The sequence below is a fragment of the Malurus melanocephalus genome, unplaced genomic scaffold (genome assembly GCF_030028575.1).
Source record: "Malurus melanocephalus ecotype Western Australia unplaced genomic scaffold, MMel_1.1 scaffold_162, whole genome shotgun sequence".
Lineage (NCBI taxonomy): Eukaryota > Metazoa > Chordata > Aves > Passeriformes > Maluridae > Malurus > Malurus melanocephalus.
Genome location: NW_026623394.1, coordinates 1,094,685 through 1,122,329, shown reverse-complemented (window position 1 = coordinate 1,122,329; position 27,645 = coordinate 1,094,685). Strand labels below are relative to the sequence as shown.

Genomic DNA, 27,645 nt, shown 5'->3' with positions numbered 1-27,645 from the left:
CCCGCGGGGTCGGGGGCAGCCCCGGCACGGCCGCCCCCCGCTCCCCCCCAAAAGCGGGGGGTGCCCGAAGCCCCCGGCGCGGTGCGTGCGACCCTCTCGGGCCGGCAGATGGGGGCAGGAGAAGCCCCCTGAGCCTTTCTGAAGTACTGGGGGCAACCAAGGGGAGGGGCAGCCTTTGACACCCCYAGGCTGCATCACCCCGGGGGTCACTTCTGAGCAGGGCTGTGACCCTGCGATGGGTCCCCCCACAGCCCGGGGCCAGCCCAGCCTCACAGGAACCGTGGGCTACCCCTGAGGCTCCCAACACTCACAGAACCCCATCGGGGACCCCACCTCTCCCAGGAAAAAGGGGTTTGCAAGCCCACCTCAGACCCAGCCCAGCCCAGCAGGATGGTTACAGGCACATCCAGAAGTCAGATTTGGGATTTAGTGAAGCCCAGCCCTGCAGGGATGCCCTGGCCCAAGGGGATTAAGGGATTGTAGGGCTCAGGGACCAGAGGGAGGGGAGTGGTGGTTCCTGGAAAGGCAGCAAAGCCCGGGACCCTACAAGGGCACCATGTGGAGCTGGATGAGCATTGGCTGAGTGGGCAGGAGGGGGCAGCTGGCAAAAAGGCAGGGAAGAGGTGACATCCTTGTTTGCCCGGCCAAAGGGGTGGCAGGGAGGGAGGGGGCTGCAGAGGCACCCCTTGCTTGCTCCGTCCCACCACGGCCCTGGCTCACTCTCTTTGGGGATGCAGCGAGGGCCCTATCCTGTCCTCAACCCCAAGTGAAGGAAAGACCCTCGGGAGCCTTTCCCCAGACGGTGCTGGGGGAGCAGGAAGGATGGGGCACCCCAGTGACACTGCCAGACCCACAGTGACAACCCTGGCCCCACACCCCAACKCCCACTCAGCTCTGGCCTGGAGAGAAGCTCCTGCACCCATGGTGAGGCTGAGACTGGGGAATTTGCCTTTCTCCACAGCCCTTTGTTCACAGCAGGGCCACAGAGACCTTCACACGGCTTTTCTCACAACAAAACAAAAACCTGAGTCAGGCTGTCCAGTCTCCAGCTAAAACCTGACACCCCCTTTGGAGCTTAAACCCCAAGAACAGCTCCTGAGTGTGCACAGCTCCATCACTTGGGACAGGATGGGGTGGTCCACCCTTTTGGTAGGAGACATGAGTGAACAAACCCCACTGTGGCTTCCCAGACCCCCACTGCCACTCCATGCTCTGAGAGCAGCACAGATCACTCCTCACCCCSCGCCCCAATCCCAAACAGGAGGCCACACGAGTTATCATCTTCAAAATAAAACTTTTATTCATTCGGTAACAAGAACATTGAATCTGCACATCAGTGCACAAGTTCACATTTAAAAACAGCTGAGCACATCGGTCATAAAGTCTTTAGGGGGAAAGGGGACGATCCCAGCCACCAAGGAAGATCCAGGAGGGGCAGACAGAAGCGCTCCCCTCCCTGGTTTACAACCCCACCGCCAGCTGCTCGGCCCTGGGCAATCCCTACAGACCAGCGCACGGACGTCACATCTCCATCAAGGAAAATAAAAGGCACTGGCACCTTCTCTCGTGCCGACAGAGATGTCTGCAGCGCGGGCGGGCTGTTAGCACCTCTGGCAGCTCCGCCGGACAGGCACCGAGCCCCGCGCCAGCCCGGACCCTCCTGCACCAGGCCAGCACCCGCCGGTTCCCCACGCCAGGGGCTCGGGGGGTTTGCAGGAGCGGATTAAGGCAGGACGCACCGTGCGGCGAGCAGGGACCTGCGGTGGCTATGGCTTCCTCCTGCCAGAGGGCTGCGGGGCTCCTGGAGCCCCCGGCAGGTGCGGTGCCCCTGCGGCCGTGGATTCCCAGCTCGCTCCTCCCAGGAGGTCCCCGGAGCAGCCGGAGGTGGGGAGGGATCCCTTCCACCCGGCCTCTGCTGGCAGAGGGACACGGAGCTAATCCCTGCTCCGTTTCAACATCCAAGTGACCCAGAAGCGGCGTCACCTCCTGCCACCCGCTGGGACCGTGTCCCCGGGAAAGGGCCGAGAGGGGACACATTTGTACACCTCACAACTTCTCGAGCAGACCGGACACACGCTCGCACACACACCCACACCCACACACACCACCGAGTGCAACAGAACGCAGTGTAGAACCAGTTTCACGCACACGCAGTCCGTTTGTGCAAGGCTCACACGTTACAGTACGGCCGGGACGGGGCAGCGATGGCTGGGATATTGTACAGGAGTCAATGTAAACAATAAAGCGTCCTCCRAGAGGCTTCGCCAGAGACCAAAGAACAGTTGCTTTGTACAAAAATGCCCTTAAAACAACGCGTTTCTCCCAACCCCCCTCTACCCGCGAGGCTTCTCGGCTGCTGAGCACCCCGGAGGTGCCGCTGCTCCCYGTGGTGCTCAGAGGGTCACAAGAAGCTCTCGTGGGGTGGCCACGGGAACCAGGAGCGAATCATCACCCTCCCAGGAGCCACCTGCATGGAGAAAGGACAGTCGTCCCCAGCAGAGACCTCTGATGCCAGGGCTTGGTGGCTTCATAGCCCAGACAGGGGTCAGAAGTCCAGGCCCCTCCAGTCCGACCCCTTCCTGCTATCCCGCTCAGAGCCTCCAGACCTCCAAGGCCTTCATCACTCTGCAAGAGAACCACCTTTCCCGACTCTCTGCCTGCCCACAGCCTCCTCAGAGAAAAACCAGTTGTGCTGGGCCAGGGCCAAGGACAAGGGGACAGCAAAGCACCTCCCTGCAGGGGCCTCTGCCCCTTCGCTGCTCTCCCCAGCTGAAGCACCYGGAGAGCAGCTGAGTATTGGAAGGAAGCAGCATTTCTGGTCTGCATGGGGACCCTTCCTAGAGGGCCCTTCTCCTGAGATCAAGCTGGGCAAAGAAACCAGATCCTCTTCCTCCTCCTCCTGCCTTCTCAAGGGAAAAAAATTCTACACAGGAAAAAATTACCCTCCCCAGGAGATCCTTGTCACCAGGACACACTGCCAGCCAAGCATGCTGGTGGCAACCAGGAATATCCTTGGGGCCACAACGGTGGGCAGTGGGGCCTGGTGAAGTTTGGGGGGGAGGCCAGGACTGAACCTGTCCTTCTCAAGATGACATGAGCCACTTGGCCTTTCCACAGTGTCTGCCCAGCTCCGGAGCCAGCTGGAGCGGACTAGGAGACGCCACATGTCTTTCAGTGTCCCAAAGAARGACCTGGCCTCCTGGGCCAGGGGCTTGGGTGACTTCTAGAGACTGAAATGGCCTGGCATGGCATCCAGTTTGACCCAGGACAGGGCTGTGCTCCTGCCAGAGCTCAGGAAAGGGAGGGATAGCACTCGTGGCTGCGGGAGCACAGACGGACTCACAGACTTAGGAGGCAGCACAGGATGACCCCGGGCAGCTACAGGAGGGGACAGCAAGGTGGCATTACCTTGCCAGCTGCTAGGCTGGCCTCTGCCACCAGCTGTGGGCAAACTGGGGGTCACAGACATCCCTTCCCCAGGSCAGACACATGCTGCTTCCCAATACTCTGGGGCGCTCCGGTGCCATGCACCCCTCTCCAGCTCAAGAARGGTTTGTCCCATCACAGCCTGCATGGCTCTGCAGCTTCAGGGCCGCTTTCTAGGCATGGCCTTGGCTGCTGCTCCTCCCACACCATGTCCTCTCCATGCTGGGCTTCRGCAGCCTGAGCCATTCTGCATCTTCTCCCTGCTTCACTCCTCCCCGGAGGGCAGTCTGGGCTCCAGCCAAGCACCAGATCACACAGGACCTGCCACGRGACTGTGGACAGGACCCAGAGCTCCCCTTGGCCTTTCTCTCTGCTCCTGAAGCACAGGGACAATTTGCTGATGCACTCAGCTAGAAATGGGAAGCTTTGATTTAGCCAAACTGCTCAGAAACCACAAAATAATTTGCTGAAATTTGGAGCAGACCCTTCAAAAGCAGTTTCTCCGGGGAAGCAAGAACCTGCAGAATGGCTCAGAGCAGCCRATGGCTTTCCATGTCCAACTGGCATTTCTGGAACCCAGCTTCAAGCAGGAAGGAGATGGGCAGACACGCAGTGCCCCTCCCACAGTGGGATAACGGGGGTTCACACAGGACTGGAGGAGAAGGGACACATTTGGCATCGAGGCTCACTTTTGGAAAGGGAAGACAGCTTGTAATGTCAAATCCACTCCTGTGTCTGTGCAGATCACAAAGAACAGCACTGAGTTTGAGTCAGGTGGGTTTGTTTTCCAGTTTACAGAATGCAGTCTTGCCCTTTTTTAAAAAAAGAAAAACACATAGAAAAGACCAAAAAAAAAAATCATATAAATATCATATATACAATTTAGGCAAAAATAAAACAAAAAATTAAAAAAAAAAAGAAAATTAAAAAGAAGAGAAAAGAAAAAGTTCCCAGAAAAGGTTTTCCCTCTGGGTCCAGTTAGGAGCGACAGCAGAGAGGACAAAGCTTTGCATTAAGGGCAGTATGTCATGTAACAAAAACAGCTCAAGGTTGGGAGTGACCAGAAACACCCGTGAGCGTGGCACAGGGGAGAGGGAAACTCAGGCAGCACGAGAACAGCTTTGGGGCAGAGGGCAGAGGACAGATGATATGGCCATGAACTTGGAAGGCCCACAGCAGTATTCAAGTAATGGGAGGGTTAAAACCCTAATGAGGCGTTTGTTTTAAAAGAACAMTGGCTTTGGGGGTGGAGGTGAATGGGGCAGCTCCTGGAGGAGCTGTGCCCCACCTGAGCACAGAGCAGAGAGCTCTGGGTGCCCTGTGGCAGCRGGGAGAGCTGCTCTTGGTGCTGCCCAGGGTTATCAGAGCCCATCCATCGRGAGGATTTACCCCGTGTGCTCCTTTTGGGGAAGCACCAGCTGAACCGAGCCCGTCCTGAAGCAGCTTTGTGAGGGATCTGCCAGCATGGTGGAGTTCCAGTTTGCAGAAAAAAAAGGCCAAACAAAGGGACCTTGGCACAACCTTCACATTTACAGGGGCTCTCACCCCACTACCTGTCCAGCACCATTTCAAGGCATGGGGGAAAATTCAAGTTAGGAACTAGGATCTGGTTTGTAAGCAAGACTCTACCTTCCCAAAGCAAGCCAACATCAATTTTCTCATCAAAAAAGTGTTCTTTTAAAACAAACTAACAAAATAAAACAAACAAAAGAACATATGAGGTTATCCGAGTTAAAAAACTTAAAAAAAACCCAAACAGTCCTGCAGTCAGAGTCACACACAGAAGAACCAACCCACACCTACATGCGCCAGGAACAGTAAAATGACAATATATATAAAATTAACCAATAAAGTGCATGTTCCTTATATTACACCTGCCCCTTGYGTGAAAGCAACACCACGGCTTTTGGGTAAGAAATCACAGCCAAGGGCCCAGGATCACATCGTGTTGTAGAGGGGATTGGTTGTCCGCTTTTTGTCATTGGTCTTTTTGAGCCTCCGCAGAGGGTGAGTTCTCCCATGCTGCTGCCGTGGGGCGACAGCCAGAGCTTGAGCTGGAGAYAAGGAGTCCAGGACATGCACCTGGAGCAGCGGAGGGCCCTCCTCGGAGCTAGTCCACGTCGGATCCGCGCCGGGACACAAACTCTGCTGGCTGGAGCTGCACTCTTTGGCGTACTGAGCCAGCGGCCTCTCCACCGGCTTGCTCTGGGCAATGCACTCAGCTGTTCTGAGCTGTTCCACAAAATGCTTAGCGGGCTCTGGGGAGGAGAGGCGATGYTTCCCACACACGCCCTCCGAGCCCCTCTCCAACCTCCCCCCGCAAAAGCCTCGACCAAGRGCAACGCAGGTGAGAAGCACCGGGTTGGCATCGGAAGAGGCCGACTCCCTCTCGCGTAAGTCGTCCTTGGAGAGGTCCAGGCAGTCCAGTTTGGCCAGGGAYGCCGAGCGCTTCATGTGGGAGGGCGTGGTGAGCCCCGCGTGCCGGATCCGAGCCTCGATTTCCTTTGCCCGCTGCTTGACCAGCCCGGGGCTGCTGGAGCGCTCCTCCACGCTGCGGCTGCTGGAGCTGTGCGGGAGGCTGTAACACAGGAACGAGATGTCCAGAAGGTCCATGTTTTCAGCACGCTGGCTGGTGAAGTCATCACTGCTCAGCTGCCTCGAGATGCCCGCAGCATCACCCCCGCAGAGAGGTTTGGGACCGTCCCTGAACGGGAGAGTCGCGTCTCCCTCGGCGCCACACGGCGTGACCGGCTCATGGTCTGTGGCCGTGCTCTGCTCGGTGACACCTTCCAGGTGAATGAYGTAGGGGTAAGGAGAGCGCTCGAGGCTGGCTGGAGGGGCACAGGTCACCTGGGCAGAGGGAGAAGCAGCAGTGAGGTGAGCAGGGGTCGCATCACCTTCCTCGCCGGGGCCGCCCACGGTGAAGGCGGCCTGCTTGCGTACCGCGTGCTCCGGCGGCGAGGGATCRGCCGGAGCCTTCTCCAAGCACACCGAGGGGTTCAAGTTTTCATCTAAGGACGGGGTGGCCGCAGCCAGCCCGCCCTGCTCACAGCTTGTGTCGGGGCGCTGCTCTGCAGGCTTCACCGTGAGGGTGTACTCGATGATTTCGATCCTCTTTGGGAGGAGGGAGGGCAGGGATGGCTCCTCCGTCCCGTCAAACGACACCACTGTCCTGCGCTCTTGTGCCACCCCCTCCTGCCCCRGGCTGGGCTCTGYGGGCAGGGWCTCCTGGGCAGKGGGGCCGAGGGGTGCAGGCAGGGGTCTGCCCRCAGGCAGCTCCTCAGCACCCGGACCCTGAGCCCGGTCACCCTCCGGAGCCAGCTCCAGGGGCGGCTCCTCGCTCTTCCCCCGTGGCAGGAGCTCGGCAGCAGGAGAGTCGTTCCTGGAGTTCTTGCGGGTGGGTAAAGTGCAGGCTGGGGCCGTGTGCTGGTGCTCCTGCTCCTGCCTCAGGCGCTCCTCGAACTCCAGCGTGGCTCGCCGGACGGAGCCGGGGCACCACTTGGGCTCAGGGTCGATGGAAGAGCCACGAGGCTCCTGCTGCTCCCCACCAGAGCTGCTTTCCTCCAGGTCTGTTTTACCAGAAGATGGCTGCAGGGATGGGGCTTCTTCCTGCTCAGCTGGCCCAGGGTCCTTCTCCTTTTCCTGGTGTCCAGCACAGGCTCCTTCGCTCTGTTCCAACTTTTCTGATGCCCAAATCACCTCCACTGGCAGGTCATGCACCGTGTTCCTCTTTGGTGTCTGGCTGAGGTTGGCTGAACTCTCTTTCTGCTGGGCAGATCCTGCTCCCTGGTTGATTGACTCGATCTCTGTGATAATTTCCTTCACAGAAATGGCATTTTCCGAGTGGGATCTYGTGAGATGACCTGCTCCAGGCAGCTCAGGAACCTCCTGCAACACACAGACAGGAGAATTACAAAGTGCACCAGCTGTGCTGACACAGAGCAAACAGCAGCAGCTTAGAGAACACAGGGGGGCATATCCCCAAAGGAACAAAAAAGCATGTGGCACTGTGTGGACAGAGATCACAAGAACAGTGATCATTAATATAAATTTTTTACTGTCTCTGGGAYTGAATTTAACATACTCCAGGCTGGATCTTCATTTAGACTGAAATCTAAGAACCTTAATTGCCACAAACTCCAAGGAAAATGTAGCTTTTTTTTTTTTTTTAATGAAGAAAAGTCCAGTTAACAAAAAGAATCCTAATATTGCTAATTTGCTATTTTAAACTGAAAATGTGACAAATTCTGCTTGGGTATGGAGCAAACAGAAGTACAGCAAAAAGAATGACCGAGCACTGAAACGCTCTTGGTTTCCCAGAGGAAAATGGCCAGGGAGGCTCCCAATCCCTACAGACACTCTCTGCCAAATCACAGGAGAGAGCACTGGCCTATTATATTTGGAAGAGCCTTATTGCCTCACATGGAGATGGAAAAGATTCAAGCAATGCAGCGTGGAATTTAAATAAGAGAAGCTCCCAGAAAATGATGGCCCCAGACATCATCAATCCCTGTGAGAGTCCTGGAGGCTGAAAAGCAATTACGAGAAAAAGGTACCTAAATTTAGAGGTTACTAAATTTTGTCATGACCATCTCTCTCTACCCAGGAGAAGTGAGCCATGATGTGCCCTATCCCATCACTCCAGACCTGGACAGGCTAATTTCTTCCTCCAGCAGTAGAAGCTCTACACCTGCCTTGATTTACTACCCCACTGCTGGTGCTTCCCAGCCAGGAAAAAGAGCCAGTTTTGCTCCATTCTTTGGTGGATTTCTCAASTCAGGTAAATATCTGTGCAGATTTGGGATGCTGGCTGGGCTCAGGGTCTGGCTACATTAGTGGGTCAAGTCCCACCTTTCTGCTGTCCTGATGCAAAACTCAAAAATAAGTTTCTCATGAGAACGGCACAGCAGGTCAGGTCAAGGCCAGCTCATTGGCCCTGCCAATGCCAGCAAACTGATGTTTAAGGAAAAAGTGCAGAAAAGGGCAAGTGTCTAAAAGTGAAGGAAGGGGGAAGCATCTAGCGATCCCTCCCTAAACACCCTGCCCAGTGAAAGCAGGGCTAGAAAATCCCATCCACAGCCACCCCACAGCAGAAAGCAGCCCACAGACAGGGTCGAGCAGCAATTCCTAAAAAACCTGAGCAAGTTATTTTAACCTTTTGTTGCTCTTCATCTGTGGAAGAGTCATCTGATGCCTGAGGAGAGTTTCCAGGGCTGTTCCTTCGAGCATCTGCACCCCCATCTGTAGCAGGYGGCACTTCCAGCATGGGCACCCTGGAGACCCCATTCCTCCCAGTCCCTTGCTCCTCTGGCCTGGAATGGGAGCAGGTGCGTGACCGGCTCTCCTGGGAGAGCTCCACGAATTTCTCCAAGGCGCTGAAGAAATCAATCCTGTCTGTGCTGAGGTCTGTCACTTCGGGCTGAGGGTTCTGTTGCAGACTTGGGGAATTTTGGTTTGGGGACTGGGGAAAGTCTTTTAAGCATGAAGTGAATTCTTCCATGGGAACCAAGTGCACGTTCATATCAGGCTTAAGGGCATCTTTTTCTAGATCGTCCACKGTCAGATCAGGAAACTCYGTGATTTCCAAGGGGTGCTGRAGCTGCATTAAGGCCTCAGAWGCATGGCAGTTGTCAGGGGGCACAGAGTCCACACAACACCCCGCCGTACAGCCATTGATATTGTTYAGGTTCAGCTTGTCCTCCATCTGCTCAGTGTGGAAGTCTCTGCAAGTAAACTCTAAGTGGATCCTTCTCTCCTTCACACACACATCCTCGATCATGTTGGCATCCTCCAGGAGCTGCTGCTCCCTGTCCAGCTCAGCTGAGTAGATGGGAGACATGGGCTGCTGGTTGTCGTTGCTCTTGGCCTCTGAGATCTGGTCTGCTGAGGTGGTGATCTCYTTCTTGTTCAGCTCCAGCCCAGCCTTGCAGATGGGCTCGTGGTGATCCGAGAGGTCGCTGTCYGAGTGCGAGCGCCACAGTTTGTTGTGCCGCTGTTTGCTGTGGGGAAGGAGAGCGAAGGAAAATGGTGAGTAATTTCCACATACCGGAGCCAGATCCACCTCGCAGGAGAACACAACCTACAACAAAAACTGTGCCAAATGCTGGAGTCACTGACCACAACTGCAGCTTCACCTCAACAGTTTAGGGCCAAGCCTGCTGCTGGAAACATTGATTCAGTAACCAGCCACTTTCCAGGAGCTAAATCCCATTGCACCATTCTGCTCTGCACACCTCTCCCTATTCCCCAGCAGTGTTGGATCAGTCTACCCAAAAAAATGTAATGTTTACTGCAGAATTCAGTCCTTTCTCAGCCAGCACTTTTCCATTTGCTAGCACATGAGCAGTGACCAGAAGAGAGAGAACCCTCGTGCTGCACACAAGCAGGTGGTGGGCATTGAAAAAAGTCCAGTTTCCCTTGTGGTTCCCTCTCTGAGTAGCTTCAGTCATCAATAACTGGCTCTTGTAGGGTAGGATGGGATGAGGAGAAGTAGGTGTGTGCAAAAACACACAAGACATCCTCAACAATAAACAAACAGCCCAAATCACCACCCACCTTCCACAGGAAGGAAGCTCAGAACTCCTCCAGCTTGTGGAAAGCCCCTTTAGGAAGGTCTGAGCCATCAAAAGGACAAGCAACTGCCAGTGGCATTGCATCACCTTCCTCATTTCCACCTCCCAAAACCCCAAGCCATTCACCCGGGCTCACAGACAGCACCAGGGGCAACTTTTTGCCATGAAATCCCGGAGGCTAGCCCAGGCTGCCAGGGTTTGCCGAGTGGCCASGGCCACAGGGATGTGTTTCCACCCATTGCCCCTAGGAGGAACACAGAAACCACAGAAACCTCCTTGGAACTGCAGGAGACCTTGCAAAACCCCTCCAGTACCTTGCTAGCATAAGCAGGCGCTCCCAGACACATCCAGTGGCCACAGTAAGTTAATTAACAGATGTATTTGAGTTAATTACCATGTGCCAATTCAACTGTGGGTGCCCAACAGCTAAGGAAAAGATCTCAGATTGCAGAATTAGCTTTCCAACCCTATAATCAGTGACAACCTTCACGTGTGACACAGACAAAATCAGGTCCTTTCACAGGAGAGGAGGATCAAGATCAGAGGCCAAAGACACTGTCCTGGGGTGCACGTGCTCTGTCTCTGTGGGTTTTGGAGCAGTTTGGCACTGGCAGCAGAAACACGCTTGTCCCTGAGGCTCTGTATGGGATGTCAGCTGACATCTCTGCTCATATAACCTGGGGAGCTGCTGATGTTTTCTGAGGGCACTTCAGTGCTCAAATCCAGCTCTCTGCTSTGCATCTGATTTTGAAAGTGAAAATTACCCTCCTGTGTGAGGAACTGGCACAGATTTGAGGASCAAAACAGATGTCAAGCACCACTGGCAGAGGTGTGCTGTGCTAACTTCCAATCTAACACTTTCCCCAGTCTTACAGCCCGCATGAGGTRCCTGAAGCAGGGTCAGAGAAGAGGAGCCCACGCCCCTTCCCAGAGCCCAACAATCATCTCTTGAATCTTGTGGGGAACATTCCTAGTGCTTGTGCCCACACCAGCTTTGGACCTGGAGCCCCCTACACCTCCCACCAGCTCTCCAGGCTCGGGTATWCAGCTGCTGTTGATCCACAAGCTGCACAAGGCACAGGAGATCCCAAACACTGGTTTCCTGTAACTTATCTATAACTAATAACAGAAACAGGCCYGGCTCAGCCTCGCTGTGTTTATCAACAGAGGGAGGGGACAGTTTAACTAACCCCAGGAAGTATGACAGTCCCAAAGAGCAAAACACACTTGTTGTTGTGACTAAAAGCAGGCAGGGGGTTTTCATTTTACAGCTGGAAAACATATCCCAGTTGCTATAACCCCAGCACAAAACCGTAACTAGATAGTGTGAGCACATGGCTGCCCTCACATACCTTCCCCCTGAAAYTGGAGCAGTCACATGAGTGTCAATCTGTTGKTTTTGTTTTTTYCTTTGGTTTTGTTTTTTTACCTGTCCTGGAATACTGCAGCAATAAACAAGGAGGCCAGAGCTGGAGGGCAGAGCTGAACAACACAAAGAAAGGGGGGAAAAAAGCAGTTTGGAGCTGAGAGGAAGTGAATTAAGAGGGACAGTTTCTGCAGCACGGAGGGGCCATTCCTTGTTYCAGTGAAGCTTCATTTACTGCGGGCTTTTTTGTCCTACACAGAYGTAACACACTGCTCTTGCATTTTTTAATGCCTCACAAGTAATCCTGCTTGTGCCATTATACAGGGACTTGCAGAGTAGGTCAGGAGCAGCGCTGTGCTTCAGTGGAAAGGGAAGCCACATCCCTATAAATGTTGACAAGAAGAAAGATATACCTCCAAAAAATAAATTACTAAAAGACGGGGAAAAATAATCCTTAACCAAAATGTTTGTACAAGGTGGCTTTGCAGGCACGCCACCAACTACCAGCCTGGCAGATTACCCAAACCAACTGCAGGGCTGAGGGCTTGAAGATGTGAGATACCAGCTGCTCCCACACCATGGCTTCTCACAGGTGTTCACCAACCTGCTGGTGCGTTTTTCACACCTAGAAAGCTTCTTTTTCTCCATCCAATCTACCCCAGTGAGGTTTAATTTCCCAGTCTACTGAATGCTCACCACACTGGTCAGGTCATCTCCGGCCCAGAGTTAAGCACTGACCTTTACTAACTGGGGCCAGCAGCATGTTTGGTGTCACATGAGGCACCAAAGGCYGGTGTGGTGTCTGTCTCAAAGGGTTTCAGTCCAGTAGAGCACTATTTTTTATAATTATCTATTCCATGTGATCTGTCCTGAGATTTGATACTACTYGGCTGCTTTTTAGAGAGAAAGAGGGTTGTTATGGCAGGCTGGGTTTGGGGAAGAGGGGAGAGGAAGGGAGGCACAGGAAGAGGTGGAGAATRAAGACCCTGTTGGTGCATCTGGACAGGGAATAAGTTGGGAGAAGCCCCGAGTTTGCTTATCCATGCAGAGAGGGAGAGAGGAAGCACTTTCCAGTGACAGGGGAGCTTACAGCAAAGGTTTGGTGTCAAAATTGGGAATGCAAACGTGGCCCAGCAACAAACACAGTCAGGCTGCTGGGAAAAGGCAGAGAGCAAAGGAGGAAGGATAAGTTACTGGAATGAGAGGGAAGAGAGGTCTTTGCAAGTGGATAGAACAGACATGAAGGGACAAAATCAAGCAGGGAACAGAGGTAAGTAGTGAGCACTACAGAGAGCATATGAGTGCCTGAGCTGCTATAAATAGCAGTATATAAGACAACAGTTGGACTCGATCATCTTAAAGCTCTTTTCCAACCTAAATGATTCTACAAGAAGCAGGCATCTCCCAGTAACACCAAGAAGGTTTGAAATTCACTATTTACTTTGGTCCAAACCTGCTAAGAGCYACCTCCTGTGGCAGGAGGTTCAGAYTGGGTAACTCTGCTTGCTGCAGCTCTGCTCCCAGGCAAAGCACACCAGGATCCCAAACAAAATACCATAATCTGGCAAAACAGAGTGTCACTGCCTCCTTCCTGCTGATCACGTGAAGACATTGCTTAACACAGCTCAGAAACATGCAATATTTATGYCTTTTTGCTAGTCAGGTGATAGGCTTGGGATTACAACACACTTGCCCATACCCAGGCCCAGCTCCAGACCAGCCTCAGGACTCCAGGCAGGAATAAACACTGCTGTTGCAATGCACAGAACATCCTGTCCCCTCCCCTCACACCAACACTTACCAAAGGCATCTAAATAAAACCAGACCAGCAGCTGAGGAGGGGCATGTTCAACTGGGAACTGTGAGGAGACAAAGCGAGTTCCCTGCCAAGTGATGTTACAAGCAACAGGGACATCATTTATCTCTRCTGGAGCCTGCATAGCTCTGAATGCTGCACTCAGATAACACTTCACGGGATGCTACTTTCCAAAAACCRAACATCCTGGAAGCCAAACAGCCTCCAGAAAGCTCCCTGTTACACCCCTTTTCCCAGGCTTAGCTGAGATAACCCATGAGAACAGAGCACTACCTTTCCTAAGATCCCGAGCTTGCATAACACAGCGATACAAGCTCTGCCTAAAAGAATGGAGCCAACCATTGAAGTGTTATGCCTTAATATGGATCATCAGGATCATTCCTTCCACTCACCTGGCCAGCAGGATCCCTTGGTACTCCTCCAGCTGCCGCATGAAGCTGGGGTTGGGCTTGGTGACGGTGCGCCGTTCCTTCACGTAGTCGTAAGCCCTGTCCAGGTTCCAGCCGTATTCCTTCATGGCATAAGCAATCACCGTGGATGCTGAGCGGCTCACTCCCATCTTGCAGTGCACCAGGCACTTAGAACCATTTTTCCTGAAGTGGAAGAAAAGAATGAAAGAGGATAACTAAACAGAAAACATCTGAGAAGCTTAAGAAAACARCAACTTCTCTACCAGAGCATTATCAAATATATTTTCAACACTGTGGCCACAGCTGGAGTCCAGGATGTGATCTGATAATCCAATTTATAAACTGGAGCAGGACAGACAAAGAAACTGAAGAACCAGGTCTTATTAATGTTCTTAACAGATTTTGTTACCACAGCTCTTCTGAAAAGTAGACAAACACAGAAATACATGGAAACCTCTGCAGACTAATGTGGCTTCCTTGAGCTCAGCCCAAATGGCCCCCTGGTACCAAGCAGTACCCCAAGTAAAAAGAGAATCTGTAACACAAATGTGGTGCCACAGTTTAGAAACACATTATAGAAACACACTGAGCAGTTCAGGGCAGCCTGTAGCACAGAAATATTCTTCTACTGCAAACCACAAAACAAAAATGCTCTGATGCTAGGTAGGCAGGGAGGAAAAGCAGTTCAGAAAGCCAGCGGGAAAACAAAATGCTTATTAAGTATCTTCTAAATGTGTGTGTTGTGTTTTCTGAAAAGACTTACTTTGCCTTGGAGATGAATTTGTAGGTATCATTCCAGTAAGCCAGAAGATCTGTAGCTTCTTCATCATAAACCCGGATATTGTGGTATTCAAAGAGCCCAGGGAAGAAGTTATCTATTTCTCGAGTCACATTCAAAATATACCGTACCCTGCATGGGAACAGCAGAGAGAAAAACASTTCAGAGAGATGTCCCACTGCTACACTGCAGCCTTGCCTTGCTTTGCCAAGGCCATTTAGAAGTGCAGTTTTGAACAAAATTCCTGCAATTAATGCAAGGAAGCAGCAGCTAACACTGCCAATAGGTTTTGCTGGGCAATTTAGAGCCTGGTAACAGGGATCCATGGATAGAAACTTCCTCTGCATTATGTCACATCACACTGCCCACCACCTCTATTCTTCTTGTCAGCAACACTTGTGCCACAGGAGCTCTTGCAATTAGAGTTTGAACTTTCTCAAAGYCCCTCTGTGAGTCTYCCCTCCTGCTGCACCAAAACCACAAGAAGATGGAAGACTAAGTCCCCAAGCAACACCAGAGCTAAACAAATGCATGAAGCAACTACAGAGAGATGTAACAGACAATGAGCCACTGGGGAGGATTTATTCCTTATCCCTGAATTTTCTGGAAAGGAAACTGCTAGAGAAAGCGTGTGGTATTTATGTACACTGCACTCAGTATTTTTAGCCCTGAGGGTTACTTGTAAGATGCTTATGAAACGCGCTCGTGCTGGGATATCAGGCAGAACAAGGGCACTGCAAGGGAGTGACATCCCTTTTCCCAAGCAGGTATGAGATCACTGGCAATCAAGTAGGACCTGTTGGACTCAAGAAAACCACAGCAGACCCTGAGCTCAACAAGGAGAGTCAATTTTGCCAGGTGGAATTTCTGAGGTACAGACGTGCACTATCAACTCAGCAGCATGATTAGTTTTTTCCACTGGATTGGCACAAATAAGCCAAGCCCGTGAATGATTATTTAATTGCACAATCTTGGGGCTTATATCCACCTGGTCTAGAGAAAGGACATTCTGAGCTTGAAAAGTAGAAAGGGCAGGAACCAGAGGAACCCATCAGTGCTCAGCCTGAGAGCTACAGGACTTTACTTCCTACTGGGCCCCACTCAAAGCACCAAATGCTCTTCTCCACATTTTCCTTCCTGCCACAGCCTGGAGGTCCGAAGTGCCTCTGTAATCAGTCCAGAACAACGGGCTGGGGCTGAGGGCAYGGAGCCAACTATGCAGCATCCAGTTCAGCAATTGCAGTTTTTACTACTTATAGAGCTGTGAGCTTGCTGCCTTCCTTTGTTTGCCTTGGGGACATTAGTCAAGGTCAGAAGTAAGGTTCTTTAACTTTAGTGTGCCTGTTTGTGGGACAAGGAGTTTAGAGGAAGCTTGTTTGGATCTGCAAAAATCTGCAAACCCTTTAGTTAAAGACTCAGGTTACACAGCRGGTATGGCACAGAGTTTGTTGCACAGACAAGTGTTAAGGCCAGGCTCTTGCTTTTAAGATGATGGCCTGAAGCTACTCACCCTCTGTTCTGCAAATCTTCCAAATTGGAGGCATTCCACTCYGAGCCCTGCAGGGAAAACATGCAAAGGGACACATCAGGCAGAAGGAAGGCATGGCCAGGCAACTGGTGGAGGGAGGGATTGTCACCAGTGAACCACAGGAGAAGGCTGAGCASCAAAGGGTTGGAGAACTGGGGGTGTTTTGAGTACAGGGGTACACAAGTGGTAACCAGGACTGATGTTCAGCATCTTCTCTCATCCCATTAACCAGATCCCTTCTGAAACAAGAAGCAGCCCTGAAAGCAGAGCCCAGCACTGTATGTTGGCACTTCCTGCAAACCACTGACAAATCAACCTTAGCAAATCGGGACCACTCCACCCTTTCTCTAGAGGCTGCCGCCAGCTCTGCCCCACAGAGGAGAAACTGCCTGCATTTAAACAYCACCAGGTGCTCTTTATACACCAAACACCCATCTCCAACATCAAAGGCAGCAACACCTAAGCTCACTTGGGTTACACCTCTTCTCCCCATGTTCAAAGCCTKTGTGAGCAGAGAAATGAACACATTGAACCAACCCTGGCTAGGTAACCCTCTGCTCTGCAGCACACACAAAGGCCTCCAAGCTGCTTGCTTCCTGCTCAAACACAAACCTGACTAAAGACAAAACCATCCAAGGCTGCCTTCATAATTTAAGGTGCACAAGCTACCTGCTCCCCTGCCCTATAATGGCTCCCAAGTGAAAAGATGATCCAAATGAAGATGATTGATCATATTTACCAAAGTCCAGATTTGGTTTAATATTGCCTCTTTCTAGTCAAGGAARAATCATTTAATTCAGGCCTGGGAACCATCAGTTTCCACAGGTAGAGAGAACAATGCTGCAGGGGTGAAAGCCTTTTCTCCTGTCCTTTGATCCATAATTACCAAGATCATCAGGTTTCTTATTTCCTGCTTAGTTGTTTTAGCACTCCCCAAGTGGGATCCCACAGGGTCCTCAGCTCCACCTGGAAGGAAACAGCTCCTTGCCTTGCACAGCACTCCAGCACAACCCTGCTTTGCAGCACACATGCTCCTGAGTGAAGCTGGTGCCCAGCCCCAGCAGCACCGCTCCTCACCASAGCAGCTGCTTTCCAAATACTTTTATTCCACATACTAACCACAGCTCTTCTCCTTGGTGCTGCCTCCAAGCCCTGTTTGAAAAGTTTTCTCCCCACTAAATGCACTCAGAGCCAAGACTCAAAGCCCTGCAGTGGATCCAGCTGCCTGAACAGCTTTGGGCCAGCACCATAAGCCTGTAACAGGTCTCTCTCTCTCTCTCTCTCTCTCTCTCCTAATAACACACAGTCTGCAAGAAAAAAATTCATTACATCGTAGGTACTTCCAACTTTCCTGGCTTCACCCCAACTGGGAGTGCTTACATTAACAGAGACCATCCCTTCTGAGYCGGAGACTGGGAGAGGCCCTCTCCRTTTGGAAAGACCAGCTGGTCCAAGAGGAATGGCTTTGTTTAAAGTTGAGCCAAGCTCACAGGCTAGACAGCCCAACCAAACCTGTGTCCGTGGCTCCGGGGCTGGGAAATCCAGTGGAGCGCTGACTCACCAGAAGGAGCTGCTGTAATTATTAAGACAGGCCCCAGCAGCGACTAAGCAAGCAAAACATTAAACAGCAAAATGTTTATGTTTCCTTAAGTGACTTATCTCCAGGATTTTTTGTTATGTTACTCTGCTCCTCCTAGATTGCAYGATCTCAGAGCTTTCCAGGTTATAACAACGTCATTCCACCTGAATGTCACACAGCTCCCCTCTCTCTTTGCTGCAGTGATGCCTTTCCCAAATACCAGAACTTGGCATGTGGGTACCTGGACAGTTAAAGCCACAAAATTGGTCTTACATCAACGGAAACAGCCCTGAAAATCTGTTTGAATTAAAACTTTCCCTTCCATCCTCTGGGGACAGGGTCTACAGCTTGGTGCTACATGGCAAAGTTTAGTACAGCCAAAAAGCCAGGCTGCTCTTGTTCATTACTGCCTTGCTTAAGAGTTGGCGACCCCAGGATCAACCAATCTCTCCTTCAGAATTCCTCTACCTTCCTCCAGAAGCCCCTGTGTCAATCAAGTCACAATGTGAAGTGTTAGGAGTGYTCACTCTTGTATTCACTTGTTAAGACTCACCAAGAAGACATGATCAAATATCTGTGTGGGGCTGTCCATCTGCCCAAGGATCACTATCATTTCGTTGTCAATGAACTCTTTGAACTCCCGCAGGTTACACACCATCTGCATCTCCAGCTCCGTGCGTATCTGGGMGGGGAGGAGGGACACAAGGAAATCATGTGAAGCTTTTGCTCTGAACATTCTTTGTGGCATGAGGCACAGAGCTCTCTAGTTTGCACAGCAGCACCTCCAGTGCTGCTCCCCTCACCACTCACCTCTTTTGAGGTGATGTTCTCCAAATCTTTCTGCATCATGATCTCCCTTAATTTGGTCTTAATGAGCCGTTCCGTGCGTTCCCGCTCAGTTGGGCTGTCGGAAGAAAGCAACAGTCACTGGGAGGGGAAACAAACTGAACTTATGGCACTTTTAAAATATGTATAGACTGCATACTCTGCAGAGTCTCAGACTCTCACACTACTTCCCCCCAGGCATRTCCTCAGCTGGAGGGAATTCAGGTGACAGTAAAGCCCAGTTTAGATTCACAGTCGTATATGAAAGACACCAACTGAATGCCCCTAATCCAYTGCAGTCATCCAGAGAACCTCTGGTATTTGGTAAAATTTAAATTGGGAAGGCTGCATTATACCCTCTGGAGCAATATCTAAGCCTCTCCCTACCTTTCTTGGAAAGGTAACAGCTCCAAAACTCCTTACATGGAGAGATGAGGGCAGCTAAGCCTCTGCATTCCTCCCGCCTCTGCTGCCAGGGGCCTTATCACCAGCTGCAAAAATAGCCTGAGTAACACCAGGGGAAGCTGCAGCAGAGCAGCAGCACGGGGCTGGCTCATCCAGCACCTTTAGAATGGACCCAGCAGTGACATCTCCCATCACCTTTCCCTTTCTCTGGAAGGATGCCAGGGTGGTGAGGGTATGGATGTTACAGGTGTTCAACTGTAAAATAAAAATCATGGAAGTTCCTGGTTCTTTTAAGCTCATGCATTATTTCAGGGCTTCATTAAGAAAATGCTGTTTCAGTATCCCCAGGAAATCATTCAATTGCTGCCACCAGGGAAAGGGTGGGTTAGATAAAATTTATATATGAAAAGCTACAAGAAAATATTAATCTGTCAGCCTGCCAAAAGTTTTCAGCCACCCGCCTTGTACAATAAAAAACAATCAAGTGTGAAGACTTGTTCACAGCTGAACAACTGCTTAGCATCATTATTCACTCATTGGACTCCAGCGACAGGAAATATCTGGGAGCATAAATCAACCAAAGGCACTATTATCCTGGGAAAGCAGCTGGGCCCAGTGAAGTAATTACAAAATGGGCAACTGAAGCCCTCACACTTGGCACCACATCTGGTCACAGACTACCTTTGAGGTTATATGGTATCAGTACCATCAGCAATTACTGATGACTAAGGGGTGGTAAATGCTGAATGTTGATACAGCCTATAAATTCTGCCTTTCCAAATTGCCTACTCATTTACCTCAGCCACTGTTTTGGACTCTCCATCACCTGATACCCAAACATTTAGCAGGAGGCATCTTGGGACCTACACAGTCCTGTTCCACACTTGCTAAGCTCCTCAGAATGACAAAAACCTGCAYGGCTCTTTGCCCCCATTCTTAGGTGTCTCAGATGGATGAGATGAGGATGTTTCTGAGCTCACAGGCTCAGAAGTCCATACATAAACACTTCACTTTACAGCAAAATGAACTGAGTGAGGATAAAAAGACCATGTTAGTCTAAACATGTGCTTAGACACGTGCCAGTGCAAGAGCAAAGTCCAGAGAAACCTGTTCCTTCCAGGCCTGGAACCAGGGGACAAAACCGTAACAGAGACAAGGTTTAGGTGCACCACACCTCTCTCACTAATAACACAGGACTTACCTTGCAGAASCAAAGGTCTGCAAGCCTGAAGCCCAAGGTAAACAACTAAACTGAAAACAGGCTGGAGGAGATGCAAAGGAGCCTCAGAGGAGGGCTAAACTTCCAGTGCTGGTGTTTACCTAAGCAGGACTCCATGTATTACATGGAACAGGAAGCTTCTCCCTGTTAATACCTAATTAAGAGCAATCTCTTGTGGAAACTCTCTCCTGATTTGGGTACGTTCAACCAGTGGCTCAGCAGAGCCAGCCCAACTTACACATCWGTGAAGAGGGCGGGCGAGTCGGGCCGGTGGGACTGGACATCTTGCATGGCATTCCACTCGTTGACTGACGACTGGTCYGAGTTGATATGGCTCTCATAGTAACTGACCCACGTGAGGAAGAGGCTCCCTGGATAGTAATTGTTGCTCCGTGCCACTTCACAAGCCTTATGCAAACTCTGCAGAGCAGACCTAGCAAGGGAACAATATCAGCAGGTGAATCATTTCTTCCTCAGGCTGGTGTCAAGCATTAAGCAGACAAATCCCTGGCACTGTGCAGGAGGYTGTCCTGAAAAGCTGTGGACACCCACCCGCTGCCAGAGCTTCATGTCTTAATTGCAGCGTGCCAAGACAAGCCTGGATAGCAGTGAAGGTGCCCACAGTTCAGAGGGCAGAGGCACCCGTGTCTCTGGTTCCCAAATCTGCTACAAATATCCAATCCCTAAATAAGATGCTCAGAGTTTGTGTCCAAGACAGGGTGCTGACAGCTCCTGCTGTGCCATCAGCTGCCCGGCACGCAGTGCAGGGACACCCAGGAATCAGACAAGCACAACCAGGGACTCGGGACTCTGCTGAGATGTTTAGGTGTCTGCCTCCTCTCAACTGCACGAGGGATGTCAGAAGTTTCTTCAGCTGCTGCTGGGAAACAAATCCCCCTCTCCTATTTTTAGCTTATTTTAAATCTTTGACTGGGATCAGAAGGATCCAGGTCAAAATCACTGGGGTGACAGCAGCATCGCTGACAGGCGATGTATTTTTGCAATGCAAAGAAGCTCGAGCCAGAAATACTTTCATGATCACTACATGAACCACCCTAAAAGGAAAGAAAAATGCAAGCAGTTTTTCKTTCCTCTATCACAATGAACATGACTCAAAATATTTCAAACATATACTCAAAGCAATGTGACTTTTGGGCTCAAAGCAGCAGCCCTTTGCAAAGAAAATTACCCTATTCCTTCCTGCCCTCAGCTGAGACAAAGCTGCTGTATACCAGCATTTACATGGCTTTTCTCCTTTGGTACCAAACTTCCTTCCCTGTCTCTAAAGCAAACTCCTGGCTGCTCAAGCAAGTCCCAAGATCCCAGTAATGTAAAGCAGCACCGGCTTTTTAAGAGCTTAAGTAGCCAAAACACCTGGAAAAAAGATCACTGGGACAGCTTGGAGTGAGTACTTACCACATTGCCTGCACAGACACGGGCTTGAATATGTGCACCCTGTTATCTGTTGATACGCTGAACCCTCTGGTGAGAATAGAAAAGGCACAGTAAAAATGTATCCCAAAAGTCACTTTTTAGTTAATAACTGATAGTCTGTAGCACATCAGAACAGCAAAGGTCTAGCCCTATGCATACACTGCTGAGTTCAGCTAGCAAACAGATCAAAATAGCACACTAAAAGCTCTAAGATAACTTTTTAAAGCAGCTGCTGTTTGGGAATGAAACTAAGACAGTGGGACAGTGCTGGGCTGTGCTGTTTACCTTGGCAACACAAATTCAGTACCACAGCTGGGAGCAACAGAGTCCAGCTAAAGACATCCTGGGGCAGCTACCAAGGAAAGAAAAGTCATTCCATGCACTGCACTGGACAGCCTGAGTAACTGGCACAAACAGGAGTCTGCAAGTCAGGTGTCTATTTGGCAGAGAAACATCATTCTTGCTTTATTGTGGGCTGAGCGCTGCCTGCTGCAAGCGTGATGGAGGAACACATAATAGGATCCCTTTAAGGAGCTTTCACTACACACCCACTCGCCAGTAAAAGCTCCTTTACTCCAGCTTAAACACACACATAAGCCACTGTCTCAGTGCGTGTTTATTCACAGATAAGTCAATTATTGGTGTTCCCTGCCACAACCACTGTGAGTTAGGGCATTTGAGCCTACTAACCCAATACAGGGAAACAGAGGAGGTCTGCTGGACCTGTAAGGGCCCTGCAAGCACTGGAATCCTTCCCCATACACCYTCTTCTAGGTTGTATTGGCACAGAAACCACACAAAAGGCACTCACCCATCCCCATCCAGGTGGATCAAGGTGTCACTCCASAGCGGCAGCACCAAGCCCATCGTACAAGTGCTACTGCAGTGAGAAAGAGAAKGTCAGTCTGTCTACAACAGCACCATGTAATTGTTCTAATCTCATGGCAATAGTTGAATATTTTTGTGTTCATTATGAAAAAAAAAATTAAAATTCCACTGTTGCTTCAGTGACAAACAGTGCCAGTGTTGCTCTACAGGGGCCTGGCAAGGATCATTAAACAGATTCAGGGTATAGCAGAATCCTTTCAAGAAAGCCCAAAGGGTTAACACACTGAGAAGAAGAGCAAACAGGACCCAAAACCACTGAACTTTGTGCAGGTCAGAGGGGGCTCACAGTCCTTGGTCAGCTCAAGGCTTTCTTTACAGATTAATCCCTCTCAGGCTCAAGAGGTTTGGTTCTAGCTCTGATTTTGCAATCCACAGCTTTATTCTCTTGTTTGTCCCTCAGCCACAGCTGCTGGGGACTGGGAGCAGAGCAGTGCAACAGCAGAGTGACTGGCAGCATGGCAGGCTGGCAATCACAGCCTATCACCTGTGGTTCACTCCTGACCCTTCTTCACCCTCCCACACCTCAAGAATGAGCACAACAGCCCCCTCTTGGCAATCCCACTCCTCTCTCAGCTGCTTGGCTCTCTTTGCCCTCACAGTCACCAGTTTTCTGAAAGGCTCAGCAGAAAGCTAAGTTAAAAGCAGAAACCAAGCGATGGAAAAAAGGCAGGGGCGTGGGAACCCAACACAACCTGTTCCAGGTTGCCAAATGAAAGAGCTGAATCTCATAAAGCTGCAAAACTGCTTCATAAGAAAGCAGCATCTTGAAGGAGACTGAATTCAACTGCCTCCTGCTCTTATGCTTTGCACCAGGTGGTCTCAGATTTCCAGCAGTTCCAGCAGCCCTGCCAGCCTCCAGCTCCTGAGGTGCGGGAAGAGGGTGAGCCCAGGCTTTGGAGGGTCAGACACGGAGCCCTGGAAATGCACACGCCTGGTGCCCAGCACCAGGAGACACTGCGGCACGCAGCTATTTCTGTTGACAACATGGGATGAGCTCATGGAAAGATGTGTTTTTAAAAGGCTTCCCAAGGTGGCCGGGGTATTTTTAGTGATACTGTTCAGCGAGCGCTTATCAGAGACCATAGCAACAAGTCTACATGGAGTTATAAATACCGAGTGGGCTCGGGGAGGGTGGATCACAGTGACCATCCACAACCTCAGGAACTCCAGCAGAAAGCTAGAATGACCYTGCTATGTTATTAGAAACTGAATACCAGTGAGCTCTCAGTTATCAAAGGTGGCCGTGTGGGTACATCACAGCCAACAGCCAGTTCCAATCTCACAGCAACCTGTACAAGGACAAGTTATTCTCACCCCAAGGCAAGAACATCTCTGAGCCACAGCTGTGCACACATGTGCAGAGACAGGAGCCAGGGGCAGCATCAGGCTGGTCTCCTATTTTAGCAGGCATCTCCCAAGCTAAGGCTCCAAACCAAGCATGGTGACTGCTGTGACCTGCAAGCTATTTGGAAGGCCATTTCTTACCAAACAATTCAAAAATATTTTCCAGCGACCCTTCTAACTACCTGGAAGCAATTTATCCCAACTAGCTGCAAAAGCAAAGTCATTCCTGTAGCAGTTGTGTTGCAAGGAAGAGTGAATATGAAACCTTMTGAAACTGGCTGAATATTCAGTTGATTGTCTTCCAGTAGAGGCCAATATTTACTTAAAACTCTTTTTAAAGAGTCACATGCCTCCCAAGTGCCCACTTGTCCCCTTCTAAATGTGAAGCTTCTGCCCCTGAAGCTCCTGTGGTGCTCTCTCCTGGCTCACAGCCCCTCCAGCAGCAAAAGCTGCTTCCCAGCCACATTCTGCAGCCTTGTGGAAAGGTCAGCARGAATTTAAATGAATGAAGCAGAAGYACTAAACCTTGACGACAYGCTGCTGCCTGRRGACAGCACAYGGTGCACARGATCTGCCATCRCCAAYCCTGACATTGCCAYCAGGCCTTTGTGCCATGACCTTGGCAAGGAGCTGCCTGACAGCCACTTTCTTATTACCTGCTCTCCTGGACCCTGAGGTCCAGCACTCTAATTGCAGCTTTTTCTTTCTTTGCATGCAAATTGTTCCTGTCTCTGGTGTGCAGATGCAGGGCCTGGGGACCTCGCCATTCAGAGGCACTGAACATCTTCACAGAAGCCTAAGGCTCGAAGGAATGAGGAAAATGCTGACCTGAACTGTTACCTTCACGTTTACCACCTCCTTTCAAGAAATAAAAAGGCAATTCTGGATCTCAAGAAAGATGTTAGGCTGGAAAAGCTGAGGCAGCCYATCCCCAGGAATACAGGACACCTGACAATGATTTCTACACTTAACTTGATGTGGGGGTGAGCACAAGGACTTCCCCACCTGGACACTCTGAGTACCTGTCATTGGAAGAGAAATCCATTCCTAGGACGATGCTCTCCTCTGTGTCCTGTCTGCCATTGGTGGACACCACCACCATGTATCTAGTGCGGTTCTGGTAGGTACTTTCCAGTCTCACAGCCTGAAGAAAAGAAGGGGAAGAGATCAGCAGTGCAGTCAGCAAAACACACATCATTACTTTTACACACCACTTTTTCATGCTGAGTGACAGGCGCAGAAGCAGTGATGCAGTCTGGACTGGTATGGATGTCCCACGCTCCTCAGCTGGGTAAGAAGTGCTTTATTCCCACACAGTGCCCTCCTCAACAGTTGGCATGTTCCTGGTGCCCTCTGCATACCTGCTCTGTCCCACCAAGGCTCATTTTGAACAACCTGCAGCCCTCTGACTGGTCCCAGCCCAGTTGAGCTTCATGAACCATCAGTGAGACAGACAGTGAGAATGTCCTTGAGAGCTGAATGTGCCCTTCAGCTCCCAGAGGGCTTTTTGCCCCAAGAAGCAGAGTTTTCCTTGACACTACTGTGTGCTACAACAGCTCCAAAAGTTTCTTTCCACCAGCTTCCCAGGCAGCTGAACAGACAACCAGGATCTAATTCACATGTGGTTTCCTGCTGGTCTTTGAATTCTTCTGGCAACTTCCCAGGAGCAGAAGCAACTGTACTGCCTTACACCTGGCAGGAAAAGATATCCTTATGACTAAGCTACATTCTTCACTGGATTCAGATTGCCCAGGAAAGGTGAAAGTCATTGTGCCTCGTTGCTCCCGCCACAATCATTTGTGCCAAAAAAGCTCTAGCAGGATTGGTGCTCAACTCCAAATCCCCCAAATAAAATACTACTGAGAGTGTTCAGAAAGCAGTGGAACTTAGGCTGTGACTGTCAGACCAACGCTGAAGCTCCCGGAAGGCTCCACTGAGTTGAGCTGATCCTCCACGAAGCCACAAGGAGTGAGAACTGAAGGGACTCCAGGAAGTCTTAGAGACTGCTGGTTAATGAGGAGTCGGGGGAAGGGAGCCCAGCACTGAAAGTTTTGCTTATCAACACTTGCAGCCGGCAGCCTTTACTTGCAACACTTTTTGGACTCTGTTCCAAGCCATTGGCAGCTATTTTAGTCACAGAATCCCAACTAGAAAACTAGGACATCCCTAGAAAGGAAGTGTCTTAATTCTGTATACTAAGCTTTAACTTTGGATGGCCCAATCCAACCCCAAGACTCTGTCTGGCCTCAGTGTTTACCACATTGTTAAACTGCTGCTTGAACTTTGAGCAGGGCCTGCAGAGAGCAAACACGGGTCAGAAGGAATCATCCCATCCCACCCCAGCCTTGCCCCTGTGCTGTGGACAGATTCCTGCCTGCTGCAATGGTTGSTAAATTCCTTTCAACCCAGTGGCTGAAGTTTGAAGTGGTGTTTGACATCCTCCACAAACTGAACCCAAATTCCTCAAACATCAGCAGCCCTCCCGAGCCACTGCCTGAGTTGACACCTCTTGGTGGCCCTCACAGGAGGTCATGGCTCAGAGAGCCCAGTTTAAACCTTAAAAAAGCTCCAAAATTAACTATCGCATGGGATCATTCAGGAGCAGGCTGCTTTTACCAAAATGCTCCTTTACTTTTTTCCAACTTGGTCTTGAGGTCAGAACAACACCTCTCAGCTTAGAGGAAGCCCCCTCTGACCTCCTCAGAGCTCTCCTGTCCACCAGCTGGGAAATCTTGACCACAAGACGTGGTGGAGCCTACAGCAAAGGCTGAACCAGTGCCTGGCAGCTAAGCAGAGCTCGCCATCCCAGCGGAGTGCTCTGTGGCAGGGAATGCTGAGCAGGGAAAGCTTCCCAGTGGCATTGCAGGGAGCAGCAGCTCKGGTGATGGGGCGGAACAGCAAGTGCAGGCACGAGACGGTGTTGACAGAGTCTTCCAGACTTGCCCAGTGGGACCAAAGACCAACAGAAACTACCCAAACGCTGATGCCAGCAGACAGCCGTGCTCTGTACAGCCAGAGACTGTGCCCCGCCCCATCTCCTTAGGATAAGTCATGCTAAAACCAGCCTGATTTTCCTTCTTGCTTCTTGAGTCACTGGGATTCCTTTGGAAAAACGGAGGATCAAAGTGGTCAGTCCTTTAAGGTGTGAGTTCTCCCCAAGATGGCTGTTTCTAGAACTAASCACTTGTGGGAAAACAGAAAGGTGCTCTTCAACCTAGAAGAGCAAGTAATCACCAAGGTCTCGGTGGTTAGTCATTACCTACATTAGGAACCAAACCTCAACAAGAAGCACAGACTTGCCTAAAMCAGGAGCAGACGGACACAGCTGCCTCATGTCTGGGGCATCCACACAGGAGTTTCTGTTCTACTTCTCTTGAGGAGTCCAACAGCAAGAGGATTAACAAAATCTAACTTTGCTAAACCAATTTGGCCAGCAGTAATGGGAAATCTTGATGCAAGACCCTTTAGAAGAGGGCAAGACAAACAGCAAGCAAAAGTAACGTAGCTACACGTTGGTGAGGTGGAATTTTCAGAGAAATAGAGCATGGCTTAGCATGGATCTCTGGGTRCAACACTTACACCCTTAGYAYACAGTAAACAATCATGATTGGGGCAGATAACATGTTTTGCTATATTTACTGGAGTAGTAAAACTGCAGATTTGACATAGTAAATCAGCCAACTTTAAAAGTTACTGTTAGAGCCTCAATATACCTATCAAATCACAAATGAATCTCTAACCTTTTCATTAAGTGCTAGYTCATGTGCACACCTGACAGCAGGAGCACACCARGTAYYCTGATGCCTTTTAAGTGAAAGTATTTGAAGTCCCAGTCACTCTRGGGAGGATGGYGTGGYTTTCAGGGACTGTGATGAGGTGGAGAAAGAACTTTCTCAACYAGCTCATTACATAAAGGTAGCTTTCTCCTCAATTTGGGAAGGTGATTTGCAATCTAGTCACGAACAAGCCATCCCCTTTCAGGGCCAGCCACATTTTTTTTAGTTTTAGGCTCACCTGAACACAAGCCAACTTTATCTTCCATTGCATTCTTGTAT

The 27,645-nt window shown here is 50.5% G+C and overlaps 1 protein-coding gene across 1 annotated transcript in view; it reads right to left on the bottom strand.

Annotated features, from left to right (window-relative positions):
• Nucleotides 1–1,280: 1,280 nt before the first annotated feature.
• SSH2 (slingshot protein phosphatase 2) overlaps nucleotides 1,281–27,645 on the bottom strand; it is a 91,815-nt gene continuing 65,450 nt past the window's right edge. The window contains exons 5-15 of the mRNA XM_057371982.1: nucleotides 24,613–24,734; nucleotides 22,170–22,238; nucleotides 21,341–21,406; nucleotides 20,163–20,357; nucleotides 18,286–18,379; nucleotides 18,029–18,157; nucleotides 15,879–15,925; nucleotides 14,354–14,500; nucleotides 13,573–13,773; nucleotides 8,582–9,425; nucleotides 1,281–7,314 (exon numbers count right to left, since the gene is read on the bottom strand). Of these exons, the coding sequence (XP_057227965.1) occupies nucleotides 5,365–7,314; nucleotides 8,582–9,425; nucleotides 13,573–13,773; nucleotides 14,354–14,500; nucleotides 15,879–15,925; nucleotides 18,029–18,157; nucleotides 18,286–18,379; nucleotides 20,163–20,357; nucleotides 21,341–21,406; nucleotides 22,170–22,238; nucleotides 24,613–24,734 (3,864 nt within the window). The 3' untranslated portion in view covers nucleotides 1,281–5,364. The remainder of the gene's footprint in view (nucleotides 7,315–8,581; nucleotides 9,426–13,572; nucleotides 13,774–14,353; nucleotides 14,501–15,878; nucleotides 15,926–18,028; nucleotides 18,158–18,285; nucleotides 18,380–20,162; nucleotides 20,358–21,340; nucleotides 21,407–22,169; nucleotides 22,239–24,612; nucleotides 24,735–27,645) is intronic.